The sequence below is a fragment of the Lepisma saccharinum genome, chromosome 22 (assembly GCF_977018435.1).
Source record: "Lepisma saccharinum chromosome 22, izLepSacc3.1, whole genome shotgun sequence".
Taxonomy (NCBI): Eukaryota; Metazoa; Arthropoda; class Insecta; order Zygentoma; family Lepismatidae; genus Lepisma; species Lepisma saccharinum.
The window spans coordinates 17254853-17272299 of NC_139250.1; the positions used below are offsets into that span (position 1 = coordinate 17254853).

Sequence of the window (17447 nt, forward strand, 5' to 3'; positions counted from 1 at the left end):
GGCAAGGAGAGAGGGGATATGATGAGGTTTGGCGGTGTCAGCTTTCTGTCGCCTCTATGTTAGAAATGCAATGAAGCTTGATGATAGCCAGAGGCGCCAGAAGCATGAGTCTATCCACAAGTAGAGACAAAACGAACAGTTGCAAAGGCTTCCTTCCCTCCTCTGTTAGGAAAAACAGTTCGTATCATATAACAGCTCATCAATTTCCCTAACGCACAATCGTTTCCTAATTGTTTCCTTCCGGACATATTTCCACAAGGACATATTTCGACAAAGAGCCGAGTCAACAGGGAAGAAATAGATTGACAGTAGCTACACAAGATGCAAGTGCGAACGAAAAGTTCGGGTTTTCTCCCCAAAGTAGCTGGAGAAGAGGGGGCAAACTCCACATTTTTATGATTTTTTCATTGAAATTCGGGGGATGCAGCCCCTGCCTGTACCCCCCCTCACGGTTGGGGCATCCAAATTTTACATGGTTGCATGCACTGATGTTCTACCTGCAAAACAAAAGTTATCCGAAGTAGATTGGTCCCATAGTGTCCGAGTTATAACAATTTTATGAATAATATGCAAATTCGCTGTTTTGAGGAAAAAAACAGAGTTTTACGTTTTGCCTTATTATTCAAATTGTATTGCACCCACGAACATGAATCAAGTTTCATTCTGTTGCGGAAGGTCCATTCTTTGAAAAAAAAGCAAAAGTTACGGTTTTCTCCCCAAAGTAGCTGGAGAAGAGGGGCAAACTCCACATTTTTATGTTTTTTTCATTGAAATTCGGTGGATGCATCCCCCGCCCGTAACCCCCCCGCGGTTGGGGCATCCAAATTTTACATGGTTGCATGCACCGATGTATTGCCTGCAAAACAAAAGTTATCCGAAGTAGATTGGTCCCATAGTGCCAGAGTTATTACGATTTTTCTCCATTATGTATACGAATTCAAATTTCGCGCTCAAAGCCTCGGCGACACTGGGCTTACTTTCGTCAGACCACGCGGCGTACTAAGGGTTAAAACGTGCGAAGTGTGTTATTAGTTTATTTACCGATTGTATTTGGCGCTGCAGTCAGAGTGCAATTCGAAAGATTTCCGCTTCCAAGAGTTCGAGACTGCGAAAAGTATGTTCGCCTCAACCTTTCGGACAAGACCTAGACTTCTCCTCATACACAAGATGAACGAATGCAATACCTGCCGTTCATGTTCTGCGAGTTTATCCTTCGCCAAGTTTTGAGCAAAATAACATCTGCTGTATATGTGGCATAGAGCATCGACCGATCCACGCGCTTCCCGCACCTGACACTTTGGACCGCACAGCGGACGTTGTTTGTTTCGTCGTTTCCAATAGCAACCAAACAAACAGTTCGACAGTTCGAGTTATGCTAGTACTTGCGCGTGCAGTTTGTCAAAGCTCGTCGAGGAACAGGTAAATATTTGGTTATAAACACTGTTGTGCAGTGTTCGAATTAAGCTTGGGGGGGGGGGGGGAGGGGGAAGTCACTAAGTGACGTATGGGATTTCATTTCGGGAGGTAGGTTGTTTCTTATCTGTGTGTTACCACCAGTCAGCATGGACTTTCGCAGGATTTTTTCCAGGGAAGGCCGAGCAAGGTAATTTTTTCCAGGGGGGCAAAGGAGACATATTTCCCCCCATTCCGGTGATGCCCCCCTAAAAAAACACCTCTTCAGTCTGAAATTATCACGTCCCTTCAACATTCTCATAACGATTAACATAAATTACTGTGACTGACATGAAATTATTTATTTATATAAATTTCCAGTACAGCAGAAGCTATTTTAAACCAGAAAGAAACAACAGTAAAACAATAACCTAAGAATAAAAACACAAAAGAAAGGATAACATAAAATAAACAAAAATAAAACAAGAACCAAGGTAAAAAGATCAGTTTCACAAAGCATTACTTATGTACAATTTTTTCCATGTTGCTGATAAAAAATGAATATGAAGTGAATATATCTATTTGGTTTGAGATTATATTGAACTGATTCGGTAGCCTATGGAATAGTGAAAGTTGTATGAGTGAGAGCCTGGGAGTTGTAGGGTGGAAAGTTTCCTTGCTGCGTGTTTTATGTCTAGGCACTCTGAGTGAGAGTTCGTGGAGTGGGATGCTGCATCTTAAGTTTCCAATTTATGATCTTATATAGCAATTTCATATCTGCAATGTATCTACGAGTTTCTGGAGTATTAATATGCAGATTTACAAGCAGATCTCTCTTAGGCAGGCACTCTATATGTGTGAAATATATACTTTTTAGGTGGACATTCATTTTTACATTGGGGGGGGGGGGGCGTGGCTCTCCCTTCCGGACGTCTATGCCAATCAGTAAACTAAACTATTGACTTGCAGTTCTAAAGTACCTTAGAAGAACATTGGTTCCAACTCAGGTCATTGAATCTTATGATAACATTTACACAGTGGCAGCGAATAGAAGGGCAGTTGCATCCCCACTTTTTGTCACTTTTGTCCTAGCACTATGCTAAACCTTATACACCAAGGGGAAGTATACTGTCCTTGCACCCCCCCCCCCAGTTTTGACACCTTGCCCCCCGATTTTCGAACCCAATTGCCGCCACTGTTTACACTTAATTTAGAAACAGTATATTTACATTCTAAGAAAATCTAAACTCACACACAAAAAGAGCTATCGAATTACTAACACCGAAAACTTGACTAACTTCCTATTAAAAAGTTCAAACTTAATGTCCACATAAATACTTGTAAAATATCAGCACTATGCCATGAAAACTTAAGTGGAAAACAGCCTGCTGTTGGCTTGGTGAGGTTGGGCAGTTTCAGAATGATGCAGTTCTTTAATCCACGAGGCTGCATACTTTTCGGCAGGGAAATCTTACTGAACCGCTAATGGACACGATTTTTTTTGTTTGTTGCATAGTAAGAAATGGTATACTGTATGCTTTCACTCCCATTTATTTTTGAGGGGATGAAAACATCCCTGGTAAGGATAAAAATAATTAGCTTTTGTGGGGGGCAGAATCCCTGGCACGCCCTCCCCCCCCCGTTAATTCACACACTGCTGTTGTGACATATTAACAAATTTGACAAAAAAAATAAACTTTTGCAATGGTGCCAGCAAAAAAATATAATTACAATTTTGCTTACGTTTTTTGCGAGTATAATACGTTTTCTTCAATTACGACGTTTCGAGAGATAACTTCTCTCTTCTTCAGGTTTCGATGTTTTATAAGCAATTCATAAAGTCATAGCTTCGTCAAAATATTTCTTCCATAGTCATCAGAATTAAGGGTTAGGTTATAAAACACCGAAACCTGAAGAAGAGAGAAGTTATCTCTCGAAACGTCGTAATTGAAGACAACGTATTATACTCGCAAAAAACGTAAGTAAAATTGTAATTTATATTGTTAATCTTGTGAGTAATTCGCACATAGTAAATATGAAAAGCTAAAAAATGTGTACCGAGAGCAGTGGTTCTGCAAATATGTTATCAGGGTGGTATTTGTAGGGGGGATGGGGAATTCCCCCCCCCCCTGGGTACTTGTGTGCCCCGTCTGCTTGATAAATGTTATCCATGGGGGGAATGTTATATGGCATAAAGTCATTATCTTATGCTGTCCCTAGAGTCCCCCCCACTGGAAATTTCTTAAATACCACACTGAATTGTTAATTGATATAAATATAATGGCATACTTACGAATTGTAAAGAAATATTTGACTTCTCTTCTACGAGACAAAATGTCATCAAATTTTCAAAAAAAAAAAAGCTGAGTCAAAGGAGGGGCTTATAACCTGCATCAACTACCCCACCCACCTCCCACATCAAACTTTGGATTTGCATCATGTTACCTGCCCGTCACAGATGTGGGATAATTTTCTCATTTCTGCATACATTTAATGTAGTCTCATCTCTAGGACATCTCGCCCACTCAATAAAAGCAACCTCCAATCGCCTGGCAATCCATCACCCCCCCCCCTTCCAGACATATCTGACATTTAAATGATACCTCAATTTCCCTGGTTATAGAAAATGACAACGGTCACAGGTTGAAAATGTCACCCCTCCATAAATTAATGACATCTCAACTACAAGGAGCGTGACAGGCTGCAAAAAGGAGGAAGATGAGCCAATTCTCAATAACACATAGGGATGCATGTATGAATAAAAATTGCCCATGTAAAATTCGAAATATATTTTTTGTTAATTTCCAATGAGTGCCAGAGGCTACAATTCTCAGTATCTTTCTAGTCACTTCCAACTCGAGAACTTGGATCAGCTGTCAGACTTTGTTCCATTCGCAGGGGAGTAGAAACACTGCCTGGGTAAATTTCACCCACATAGGTGCTCTTACGTTTCAGTTTGGTATTCAACATGTTCTTTTCTCATTTATCAATTGCTTACACAATAAAAATGTTCAAACTTAATAAAAAAAAAAGATGATACACCCGCAGTTAAGAAAATTTGGGCAAAACATGCCTCCAGCTAGAACAATCGTAGCCCCTACCTGGTTCATTGCATCCATATTGAACAATACATCTCCAAACTCAACCAAATATCCAGCCGCTCTCCCACCTAGAAATTTCAACCTCAAGCACTGAAAAAAGGTATATGTGTGTTGAAGAGCATTTTGATATATACTTTAAATACTGAAAATCAGGCCACTAGCAGCTGTCAACACTGACAACACAACTTAAAAAATGAAATCCCATGGCATTTACATCATCAGATTTGGTTTCCTAAAATTTTGATTCTTGTCATTTCCATCTCAGACATTTTGTGCATGTAGAATGAACTTCTTTGGATAATGTCACATTATAATCACATTTGTGATAACTTTTTCCTTTTTTTAGAAACTCCAAATAGATCAGAAAACTATGGGTTCTAGAAGATACATTCCTTGTGGTAGTATTGTTGCGGAAGATGAAAAAAGGTAACTAAACAATTGTAAAGAATGTTTAAAGGTTAAGAGTTTAGTGCATGTTTAATACTGTGAAGTAATAAACTTCAATGTAATCTGAGAAATAAATATATTTTTCCAGATTAATTTTCTTCAATTGGCAGTATGTTGTAGGAAGATTTGGTTTAATTGTTTGAATTAAATTTTTTTGGGTATGTCGGCACTTTGCAGTCTTCAATATATTTGGGGAAATATCCCCTTATCTAAAATTATTACTTAAAAATTTAAAACAAGGGATGTAAAAAGCCCCTTGGGAAAAATTAAAAGTGTACGATTATAAAGGGACCTGCACAAGACAAATTACGTGGTTTTATGCAATGTATATATTACATACGACACCAAAAAATATTGAAGAAGTCCAAAGAATTTGTGACAAAAAAGCATTACGTTTTACATGAAATATTGTGCATTTCAAATTGTACAAAATTGTCTTCTTACCAGGAGAGAGATCATCAAGAAAGAAGAGCAAACATTGAAACAGTGGGAAACAAAATGGGGATTTTTGAAAGATTGCTATAAGGTTAGTTGTTAATATTTACTGTGCATGCTTCTTTCAACTTGCGCTAAAGCCATTTTTGTTCTCTTTTTCTGTCTGCTTTTTCACTTACCTTGATCACGTTGTGTACATATGAGTTAATTGTTTCAATCTGTGTTACCAATGGTGCAATTAACACAGCACGATGCATCAGTGGCGTACGCAAGGGGGGGGGTTACGGGGTTTAAACCCCCCCCCCTTGAGCTTGTGGAATATTATGAAAAAGACTGTGGAAAAAACTTAAATGGCCAATGTTTCACAGTCAAAGATCTGGGGCAATAATATTACTATTACTACTTCTACTACTACTACTACCAATAATAATAATAATAATAATATAATAATGCTTTGAATTATTATTTCCATGCGGCATGGAGAAAAGGACAGCATTCCAAACACACGCGTTTTTCAGAGTGATGCCTTGAAAATAACCACGAGTTTATGAGGTTAGGTTAGGGTAACTATGATTTAAAAGAGAAAAAGTTGTTTTGTATCTCCGTTGCAACAATGTTCAACACACTAGCGTACGCAGGATTTTTTTTTCGGGAGGTGCTGGAATAGTAAATGTGAATAGCAAATGGCTTCGATTTGGAGAGCAGGATGCATAATAAAATATTTCGTATTTTTGGAGCTTTCCAGTCTATTAAAATTGTATTCAAAGACAAAAATGGTAATCGGGATTCACTTTAAAAGAGGTTTCGCATTCACACATTTTGACTTTTTAAAGTTCTTAACGGATTTTTATTTGAAAATTCTGATTTTATCAAAATTTCGGTAAGGGCTGGAACACCATCGGCCATCCCTCTACGTACGCCAGTGTTCAACGAACATGTATTTTTTTTGTGTGTGCGAACAATGAGAATTAACTAAATAAAGTTATTGGTAAGTTGTAAGAGGCTAATGTATAAACAAAGGCTAGGCGGAGAAGAATACAGTCACCAGTTCGCTTTCCCTTTGTATTGTTTACCGCAGCTCGTTTGAATGTCTCTCTTTAAAATGTCTCACCTTCTTGACTAGACAATTATTAAAACGACAATAAGCTTAACTATTGTAAAATGTTTTGTTGGTAAGAACAGCGAGATAATCCAGATGTGAATTATCGGGGACATTTATGAGGGGAAAAAGCCGGAAAAATTCCAACCAATTTCGGGAATCGAATCCGGATCTTCCGCGTGATTGTCACTTGTTAGACGCTCTACCGACCAGATCACCGCAGATCCTTGGATGAGTTCCATACTTTGATTATTTCAATTTATTTTAATATATTTTCTTGTATTTATGGATCTTCTTCACCCTTGAAATGTCTCGCATCGTTGACCAGACAATTATATCGTAACAAAGAAACAAAAAAAAAATGCTCCCTGGATTTGATAAAAATCGAATGACTAGAAAGTAATTTTGTTCTATTGTTTTCATAAATACTATATTTATGTAGATCTCTACTACTTAATAGTAGTATTATTAGTATTAATTCAGCTAATTAATTAATTATAAGTATTATTAATTAATTGTGATTATTATTATTTAATTGAAGTATAATAAAACAAAGTAATGTGAATTTGGAAAAAAGTTTTAGAAATAACACCCCCCTTGATGAAATCCTGCGTACGCTACTGCGATGCATGCTCTCTGTTAGGACATAACGACATGCTCTGGGTAAAAAATACCCAGAAGAAAATTGCTTCTCAAGACCGAATTTTAGTTGTTTTAAAGCTGTAATACCTTCAATGTTTAACATTTTTATTTCATTATGCAACAATAAAGTTGAGAGAAGATGAGAAAAAAGATGGTAAGACGAGTTTGCTGGAAATATAGAGAGAAGGGTGGTCTCAGACACTCATCGGAAGTGATCATAAAATGTATTTCAAAATTGGCTGGATAATTTTTACCCATACATGCATCGTTATGGGTTAAAAATGTTGTCACTCCTAGGCCAGTATGAAAGTGCTGTCCCTCTCAGCAAATTTCCTGTCAAATTTTTGTGAATTGCATGGATGTGGATCACTGAATAACTTATTCCTCTTGTAGTTTACATTTGTTACAAGCACACTTTTTGATGTAACGTTTGTTACGCCTTGCTTATTTTGATAAATTTATTCAACATTCATAAAGAAAGAAATAGAAAATGTATAAGGTTAAAACTTAAAGATTGTAATTTAAAGGATAAGTTATGACAAAAAAGAGTATAGTTGATTGTTCTGATAAATAAAACATTATGACGTAATTGAATGAACTCCTATACATTTCAGAAGAAGATGATGTACTAACCTTTATGTAATACATTAATGGCGGAAGTTTTAAATCTTATATTTATCAATGTATAATTAACTAACTCCCTAGTCTTCTTAAACCCGAAGGTTCATGGCTGCAGGAACACAGGCCTTCCATCTTTCCCTATCTTGAGCAAGTTCTATATACTCTTTTCCATCCCTACCGATTTCCCTTAGGTCCATCTCAACGTTGTCCCTCCATCTTCGTCTTGGCCTTCCTACTGGTCTCTTACCATCAGGTTTCCCAACAAGAATCCTGTAAACTCCTCTTTCCTCTCCCATTCGTGCCACATGGCCTGCCCACCTAAGTCTTCTTGATTTAATTATTTTAATAATATCTAGACATGAATACAAATTATGTAGTTCTAAATTATGTAACCTTCTCCACTCACCTGTCTCCTCATCCCTTTTAGGTCCAAAGATTTTCCTAAGGATTTTATTCTCAAATACTCTCAATTTATGTTCCTCTTTCAATGTAAGGGACCAAGTTTCACATCCATATAATACTACAGGCAAAATTACGGTTTTGTATATTTTAACTTTTAGTTTCTTAGATATTAAACGAGAAGACAAAAGTTTATGAAGAGAGAAGTAACATGCATTTCCTGAATTAAGCCTACTTTTTATTTCCTCTTTAATATCATTTTCATTTGTTAATAGGGGAGACCGGGGTAATTAGAACATGGGGTTATTGGAACATGTTAATGTAGAATAATTTAAAACGAAAAGACTGGTGTAATAACATTTCATACCTATGTACCTACACTAAACCTACATGCAGAAAATTTGTTATTGGAATAACTACACAAAAGTAAGTTTTATTTGACTTTTATTATACACCTGCAAAAAATGATGTGACGCATGTTTGGTGTTTCTCTGCTTCTGCATATACTGGATGTGAATGAAAGAACCCTTGCAAAATTTTCTTCACCCCTATAATAAAACATAAGGGCACACATCTTTTCATGTGAGTTTGGTTGTCTATGGGCATTTTGCCTGGTTTTTATAAGCAAAGTTCTTATTACCCCAAAAATTTCTCCAAAGGGGTTATTAGAACATTGCGTAATTTGCTTGATTTTGCTTGGGGTAATTAGAACAGTCATGGGGTAATAAGAACATCATCTTGAAATACCATGAATATGACAATAAAAATAATACATTGTCATAACAACATTTGAAAATGGTTAGGCTAAGTTCAAAGTTCCACATTTGTGCAATATTTATAATAATTTAGTCATAACAGTTATTTTTGACTGGCAATATGAAAAACAAATATCTTCAATCATATGTGTTCTTTCAGACAAGAAAGATATGATACATTCAAATTTATAATTAAATTTATTGAAATTGTGTACATTTGCATTGGCATCAAGGTTTATATACAAAGGTCAACTCTTTAAAATTGTACAATGTATAATATAATGTCATACTTGGTATTTTGTATCAACATTCAAAAAACGGTAATTGTAATCATTAGATAAGTATATTGTGATATACATAGTAAAATAGAATCAGAGGATGACGATGTAGTCCTATTCAAACTGGAAAAGTACTACGCTGTATATTACGAGCGAAAGTGGTATGTTGGTAGAATTATTAAAATCTCTAATGGCCAGTCTAAAGCAACAATCAAGTTTCTGGAGGAAAAAGAAACTGGCAAGTTCGATTGGCCACGAAGACCTGATGTTGAGGAAATTGATAGGAAGTTTATATTTTACGGACCTTTGGAGTTAAATGGAATCGGTCCATTTACCCTTCCATTGTATGACATCATTAAGAGCAAGTATGAAGCTTTCAAAAAAGAAATCAAACATTCAAATCAGTAGATCTACTGGTGCCAAACTGACAAATGTTAATATGGGTCAAGTGTTCTTTGGTACAGCTTTTGTCATGTAGCCTATATTTTATGGTTTCATATATAATTGTTTTTTGAGACTGATAAGCTTAATTTCTGTATATATTAGTTTTTCACGACAGTTAAACCTGTTAATGTAAGTTATCTTAAGTGTTTTCATAAGTATTAGCACTACTTGTTACAAATTGGAGTAAGTTTTCCTCCAAAAAAGATGCTTTTTTGTACTTTTTCTAATTGATATACTAGATTGTACATGTAACTATTAGAAGTTTTTTCTTTACTACATTGTAGAATGGCCTGTAACCTTTCAAATAAATCATAGAACACTGATTTTCATTCACACATGTTTGCTTCACAGCTGGGAAATTGAACTTTATGAAAAAAGACGTTAACTTGGGATTTTATTTAAACAAGCATTGATAACTCCAGAAGAAGTAGAGCTATTGTGTTCAAATTTGCAGGGTAAATGGGACATTTATATATGATGTTTGTATTACCCCAACAGCAATCTAAAGCTATTCAGTTGAAATTTCTAACTTATGTTCCATTAACCCCAAATGGGGTAATTGGAACAATTTTATGGTGTCATGACAATTTTTTTTTTTGGACGAATATTTGCAATGCAGGTATGGTCATTATTTTTTTCAAAAATATACAAAAGATGTCCTTTGAAATGGTAGAATTTTTTAAAAAATCCATCAGTAATTTTCTGAGTAATTTACAGTGGAACTTCTACAGGCTGTTTCCTGTTCTAATTACCCCGGTCTCCCCTATTACTCCTAAGTATTTGAATTTGGAAACTGGTTCAAATGAGTTGTTATCAATAATTAGATTTTGATTATTACCTAACACTTGGTTTCGGCCTGTAAGCATATATTTAGTTTTCTCTTTGTTAACTTCCCAACCTATCTCTTTAGCAGTTTTGAAAAATATTTTAGCATTATTCTTAATTGTATTCACATCATCCCCCAGTAAGTCTACATCATCTGCATATGCTAACAACTGAGTCACACCATTTAATTTTAGTCCTTCTTTAGTTTCGTTTACCTTCCTAACAGCATATTCTAAGGCAAAATTAAAGAGCAATGGAGATAATGCATCTCCTTGTTTTAACCCATCATGAATTGTAAATTTGTCAGACATATTAATACCCACACGAATTTTACTTTCTGTTTCACTGGTGCATATTTTTATCATACTAACAAGCTTCTTAGGTATTCCAAACTCTACTAATATATTATATAATTTATCTCTTTTGACCGAATCATATGCTTTTTTGAAATCAATGAATAGCTGATGGACATTTTGATTATATTCCCACTTTTTCTGAAGTGTCTGTCTGATGTGAAAAATTTGATCTGTTACGTTTAAATCCACATTGATAATCACCTATAATTTCATTAGCATATGGGGTTAGTCTTGTTAAAAGAATGTTAGATAATATTTTGTATGTTGTTGAAAGTAGAGAAATTCCACGGTAATTATTGCAGTTCATTTTATCACCTTTTTTAAACACAGGAACAATTATGGATTCTTTCCACTGTTGAGGGATTTCTTCTTTATTCCATATTAAACAAATTAATTTATGAATTTGACATATTAATGAATTTCCACCATATTTAATTAACTCAGCTGGTATTAAATCAATGCCAGGTGCTTTGTTATTCTTTAGCCTTTTAATAGCATCTTTAACTTCAGTCAAGTTAGGTTCTGGAACTAAAGGTTCTGCTGTGTGTGGACTTCATTTACTTCTGATTTATCTCCTACATGGACATTTAAAAGGTCATTAAAGTAGTTCTTCCATCTATTTAGAATATCGCTTGGGTCAGCTGGAAAATCACCGTCTTTATCTTTTATCAAGTTTACTTTAGGTTGCCACCCCTTTCTAAACTCATTTACACCTTTATATAAATCTCTGATATTTTTATTTTTGCTGTTTGTTTCAATTTCGTTAATTTTGCTTTTCAAGTAATCTCTTTTTTTACTTCTAAATGTGCGGTTAACTTCTCGCTTTATTCTATTATAATTGCTTAGATTTGTATCAGAGTTATTTAACCACCTAAGTCTAACCTGATTTCTTATTTCTATTAGATTATGACATTCATTATCAAACCATGGCTTACTTTTTCTCGGTTTATGGTATCATATAGTTTCTTTACCTGCTGATTCTATTGCATTACGTATGTGCTCCCAATTCTTATTTACGTCTGTTTCATTTATATTTTCATCATCATTTAAATCCTGCAAAACATCAAATCTATTTGACAGTTTAATTTGGTAATCTTTCTTAATTCTTTCATCAGTAAATTTTCCTGTATCAAATTTTATAATTATAATATATAATTTATATCAATGTATAATTATTTGATATAAATGTGTTAAGTATTTGTTAACAGTAAAAGATGTATTACAACCTTTTCAATGATTTATCAAACTCAACTTTTGTAAATATTACACATTATAATGTACATGAAGAAATATTTTGTCTTTGTAACCTACTAGTCAGGGGTTCGAGAATACAGAAATCGGGGATAAATACGAAGACAATTCATGGTAAAATTGAGAGGTTTCCGCTCTTGCGTGGGTATGTTACCAGGCCTAGTGTTGAGTCTCTCACACCCAGCAAAACTGAGCAAAGTTCCCTTGGATGATCTCAATCGGATATCAAAGAAACTGAACTGGTGATCGTGGTTCAAAATCCAAAAGGGCCCGATTTCTTAGTCTCGCGCTCCTAGTTTCTGTATGAACTTACATCAATAAAAACTAGATAAAACTCATATCTCTTGGTTCGAGTTTTTCTTCTGCCCACCTGAGATGGTTCCAGTGTGGACTGATGGAGTCCTCATGTTGCTGACTACAGGAGCTGTGGGTCATTAACTCAGATCTTATCACTGCGTGTGTCTTGTCAAGATACAGTGTTGAGTCTCTCACCCTGCAGTGGTAGGAACGTAACAAGTTTCAGGAGAACACACACTCCCTCCATGAAATTCAAAATGGTGTGACCACCCCTACAAAAATTTGTAGCAATGTCCATGTCCTGAACCTCATTATTACAATAATAATATTGTAACAAATGTAATAGTTGCAGTTCATGCAAATACTGTGAAATAAATTCCTTCTAACTACTTTCTAGGGACAGTGTCACAGATTAATAACAACACTGAAAATATTGTTACAAACATGAGACACTGAAGTTATACCGTTACAGAAAATGTAGCTATCGTTGATATTATGTGCGCTTGAATTTCAGGTGTATCATGGGGAACTTCGTAAGCATAACAGACATCAACTGAAAAGAAAGATCAAGGCATGGGACACACCAGGAGTAGAAATAAACATTCCTCCGTCACCACCTGTGCCAACAACAAGTTCAGGTAACTTCAATCATAAATTCCTAAAAAGTATCATGATGCTTTCAAATAAAATTTTGCTCTATATGAGATTGATTTATCACGGTTGTAAAGATTAATAAGCACGGTTGTAAAGATTAATAAGCACACAGATATAAGGAATGGTGTGCCAGAATTTTGGAATGGTAGGCTAAGGGGGGGAGGGTTATGACACCCCCACCCTGCAGGGATGATACTAGACAGGTTGATTCGTACTATCTCAGTATCAGCTATTATGAACCGATATTTATATAAGTAGCTTGTACGTGACTCATTATAGCACTCTGTTATTGTTTCTATAAATAAGAATATTTAATTCATGTATTCCTGGCCGTGGCCTCCTCCATGGCCGTGCGGCCCAAGGTGCTGTGCCGTGGACTCCGACAGGATGGACTCGGTCTAACAGACCCAACATGTTACTACACACCACTTCCTTTCCTTGATATTATGATTTGAATTTGCCATTCTTTACTAAAACTGTTATCTATCTGTTAATTTTTAATCAAATACATGCAATTATATATATATATATATATATAAAAAAAAAAAAACCTCAATATGCTGAACAAGGCAGAATTTATTTTATTTTAAAACATTGATTTAAATTTTAAATTATTGATTTTAAATGAAGCAATGTTCTCCAACAATCAAAGAAACACTGGTCGAGATTGGTCTAATTGTGAGGTGTTTTTTGTAAATAAATAAATATTATTTTTCAATAAACAACACTCAGACACATTACCGAATTAATGAAGAAATTTCACAAAACAGGTACTTAATATCATCATCTATCAAGCTTCCCGTAACGAAATACATTTGTGGTTCGCACAATTATTAAAGCTACACTAAAATTAAGCACAATATTGTGTTTTTGTGAAATTATAAATCATTTTGTGTGTGTCACATGACCACTTTTTCATTTAAGAAATTGAAGTTGGTAACATAACCATAAAAAGTGTTTTCCGTCCCCTATATCATGGACCAGGATGATTGATTTGCATTTCACAGTCTGTATTTGCTTTAAATGAGTGTTTCCACACTTATGGACCATCCTGTAATTGCCAATTACAATGTTAATTCAATACAAAAGAACAGAGGGTATAAGTTTCAAGTAGCAACACATCAGCTTTAGCAATGAACCATATATCAAACTAAATGATTTTACAATTTGTTATGTGAGAACCAGATGGACGTACCTCGAATTTAATAAATTTACAGGAGGGAGCAAATAGGCACGAAGGGGTGCTTGCGCACCACCTGATTTTCTTCCGCACCCCCTATTCAAAACCTATGTTGAAAACATTAACTCTTACAGTGTCGTATGTCGTAGTCACGTTGAGTGTCCGAGTGTTAGGTACTGTAGTGAGACCGTTGTTTTTGTATACAACAGCTAAGCATTGAAAGAGAAGCGGGATATATTTTTCTGTACTGTCGGCAGTCTCTCTAAAGATCAGATGCCGTTGTCTTTTCTTTCATCAGTATTGTTGTTAAGAATTGTTTCTTCTTTTGTTTTAAGTGGCCTGTTTTTGTATTTATCGATATTTGCCTACAGCTCAGAGTTCTTTTTTTTTTTTGTGAAAAATCTAAATTACAGCGTTATGAAAGAGAGAATGTGGTGCCCTATTAAATTAATATTGTTTTTTGTTTGCAATAATTTGGATCTAAAAATTTTCTTGCGAGCAATATCATTCTTCTCTGTAATGCATTGTAAATTACCAGAGAAGTAAGACCAACTATGTACTTCAGACTGTTACTGCTAAGCAGTTTGGTCTTAAATGCATGAACAATTGGTTTGTTAGGAAGCGGAAGAATTGATTATGTAATGCATGTAAATAATATGTTATATACGTATATGTATTAAAGAAACTTTGAATTCGTGTACGATTTAGTGTTATCATGTTGCATATGTATTTTTTTATTTCTTACGTTGGTCCATGTTGCATATGTGTAAAACATATGTTGTACATGAAAGTTATACATGTCATATGTACAAAATGAATTATACTCGTCATGCATTTTCTTTCTTTCAAAAATACAGTTTGTGTGCTCTTCTTCAATTATTAGCTAATATGAAATTGAATGCGTTGAAAATATATTTTATATTGTTTCCCTCAAACACAAATGCTTTAGCACAGACTTCTCCTTTTCTTTGGGTGATTTACAATGATAATGACATTTTTTATACTACTACTACTGCTACTAATAATAATGATGTCATTATCCTGGTACTTGCCCACCCCTCCCCCCGACTAAAAATTTCTGGTAAACTGGGAGAGAGGAAATAATGTATTCTTAGGAATATGCCTGACTGAGATATGTTAAACAAAACTAAAAACTGGCCTTTTTGGAGTCATATTCCTTGGGTTCTCATGTGATGAATTTATGTCACTACTTAAAACGTTATTCCTGTTTCATTTGTACTGAATTAACAATACTAGTGCTGAGACATTTATGAAAATATTGAATAGGCTTTATGGGCAAGTGAACAACTGAAGAACTATTCTCTATAAAAAGGTTATTTCTTGCTAATAGTAGTCCTATGTTCCTCACAAGGAAGAGTTGTTGATATCCATCTAATTGGGCATCTGCCTTTTATATTCTTAATAAGTAAGCTTCATGATATTGTAAAATAAGATAACGAACTGTACCTATTTGAAATATTATTAATTCCAGGTGTAATTGGCTGGAGGAGTTTCGTGCCTGAATATGACTTGAATGTAGCACTTGGAAATTTGTATGTCTCCCCTCAGAAAACACTCCATGAAGCTCTACATGACAAGTCTGACTGTAAGATAAGTGATGATGAATCTCCCACCAGAGTTAGCACAACTTTTTTGATATTTGTGTAACGTGCCAGTATAAAAAATGATTTGAGTCAATTAAAAATTGAGCTCTTGATACGACCCCTGTTTCCTCATTAACATTGATGATGACATTCTCTTTTTCTTCATCTTCTTCTGAAAGCAGCTGATGTTTGTATCTACTTTTGGCAGAACATCTTGCAATTCGAATATCCAGAAGTGATTAAAAATGCAGTAATTTTTTATGTATTATTCACGCCAAAAAAAATTGGGATTGAATGACAACTGCTCAATATTGTCCCATAAAATCTCTCAAGATTTTAAATGAAGACCTTAATAGATTGAAATAGAATAGTTGTGATTATATATATATACACAAAGGCTGTCACAGAGAAGGTGAGAGATTTTTTCCTGGCTTGGCAACACTGCCTATGGTTTCGGCACTAGTCGCGTAAAACTTGGCAAGGCAACACTCGGCTATGTTTGAAGCTGCATGTTGACTATTAAAAAAAATGTTAATTTTATTGCTTCAAAATCGTCAATGTTAAGCTGCAGCTTATCTTTAGCCAGACTAACCAGCGAGTTTTTAAAAATACTGCTAACAACAAAATTGCTGACATGAAATCATGTTAGTCTCTGAAGCTCTGATGTCCTGTATAGTTATAACAGTCAATGAATTAATGTCTGGTGTGCTGGGTGGGTGTCCTCCTAATATTTTCACTCAGAAATTTAGTGTAGAAGGGTATTACTGTTAAGAAACAATATACAGGGTGATTCAGAATTCCTATTACACACTTGTAGGGGTTGTAGAGGGGACTTAGCAGATCAAGTTTTGATAAGGAACCCATGTCCGGAAACGTACCATTTTGGTACTATGCAGATGACAAGATCACGTAAGTTCACATCTCCCGCTTTACCTGCGTCACTACAAGAGCTGCTAGATGTGGCGACCCTGAAGTTTGTTGCGAACAGTGTACCTCCGAAGGATGTGTATACACATGCTCAAAAATACCTGGTGTGTGCTGAATATTGTCTGCTGCAGCCAGAACTCGTGCAACCAAGTCTTCCTCCAACACTACAGGAGTCTCGTAAACAAGACTCTTCATGTGGCCCCATACAAAAAAGTCAAGAGGAGTTAGATCCAGCGATAAACAGAGGACGTTGGAAGCAGCACACATGACATCAGGTGACTGAAGATGTCACCCTCTGGGAAATGTATTATTCTGCATCACCCTGTATACCCTTAAAACCAGATGAAACATTTTCAAGTGATGGAAGCAATGAGGAGGGTGCATTATTTCTTATGTAACTGGAAGTGTTTAGAACTCTTGTATCAAGTGAAAAAGGATTAAGATTGAGGCAAAGATATTTGCTATCTAATATTTGTAAATACATGTGCATTCAATTTGTATATGTGTGTGCGTGTGTAGTAGAAGATTTAGTTCAATATGAGGCATGATTTTTTTGTTTAAATTTGGCCTTACTTGGGAGTAAATCTGATTTCCTTTTCCACATCAAAAGTATGACATGTGTATAATTACTACGGGACGGATTTTTGGTGCAGTATCTTTCCAAAATAAAGCTGTTTTCATACCTATTGTTTCAGATATGTATTTTAGGGCCATAGGCGTATGCACAGGGGGGCAATTGC

The 17447-nt window shown here is 35.3% G+C and overlaps 1 protein-coding gene across 1 annotated transcript; it reads left to right on the top strand.

Moving 5' to 3' along the window:
- Nucleotides 1-1352: 1352 nt before the first annotated feature.
- LOC146004758 (ciliary microtubule inner protein 1-like) lies at nt 1353-17155 on the top strand. The gene is made up of 5 exons (XM_083143735.1): nt 1353-1419; nt 4840-4919; nt 5388-5466; nt 12857-12980; nt 15669-17155. Exons 2-5 carry the CDS (start codon nt 4864-4866, stop codon nt 15842-15844), a joined length of 435 nt encoding a protein of 144 aa, XP_082999861.1. The 5' UTR covers nt 1353-1419; nt 4840-4863; the 3' UTR covers nt 15845-17155.
- The last annotated feature ends 292 nt before the right edge of the window (nt 17156-17447 follow it).

Excerpts from the sequence above, each read along its gene's own strand:
- LOC146004758 (XM_083143735.1), top strand. The coding sequence starts at position 4,864 with ATGGGTTCTAGAAGATACATTCCTTGTGGTAGTATTGTTGCGGAAGAT. Across the intron at positions 4,920-5,387 it reads GTTGCGGAAGATGAAAAAAG|GAGAGAGATCATCAAGAAAG; the intron begins GTAACTAAACAA and ends TCTTCTTACCAG. Across the intron at positions 5,467-12,856 it reads TTTTGAAAGATTGCTATAAG|GTGTATCATGGGGAACTTCG; the intron begins GTTAGTTGTTAA and ends CTTGAATTTCAG.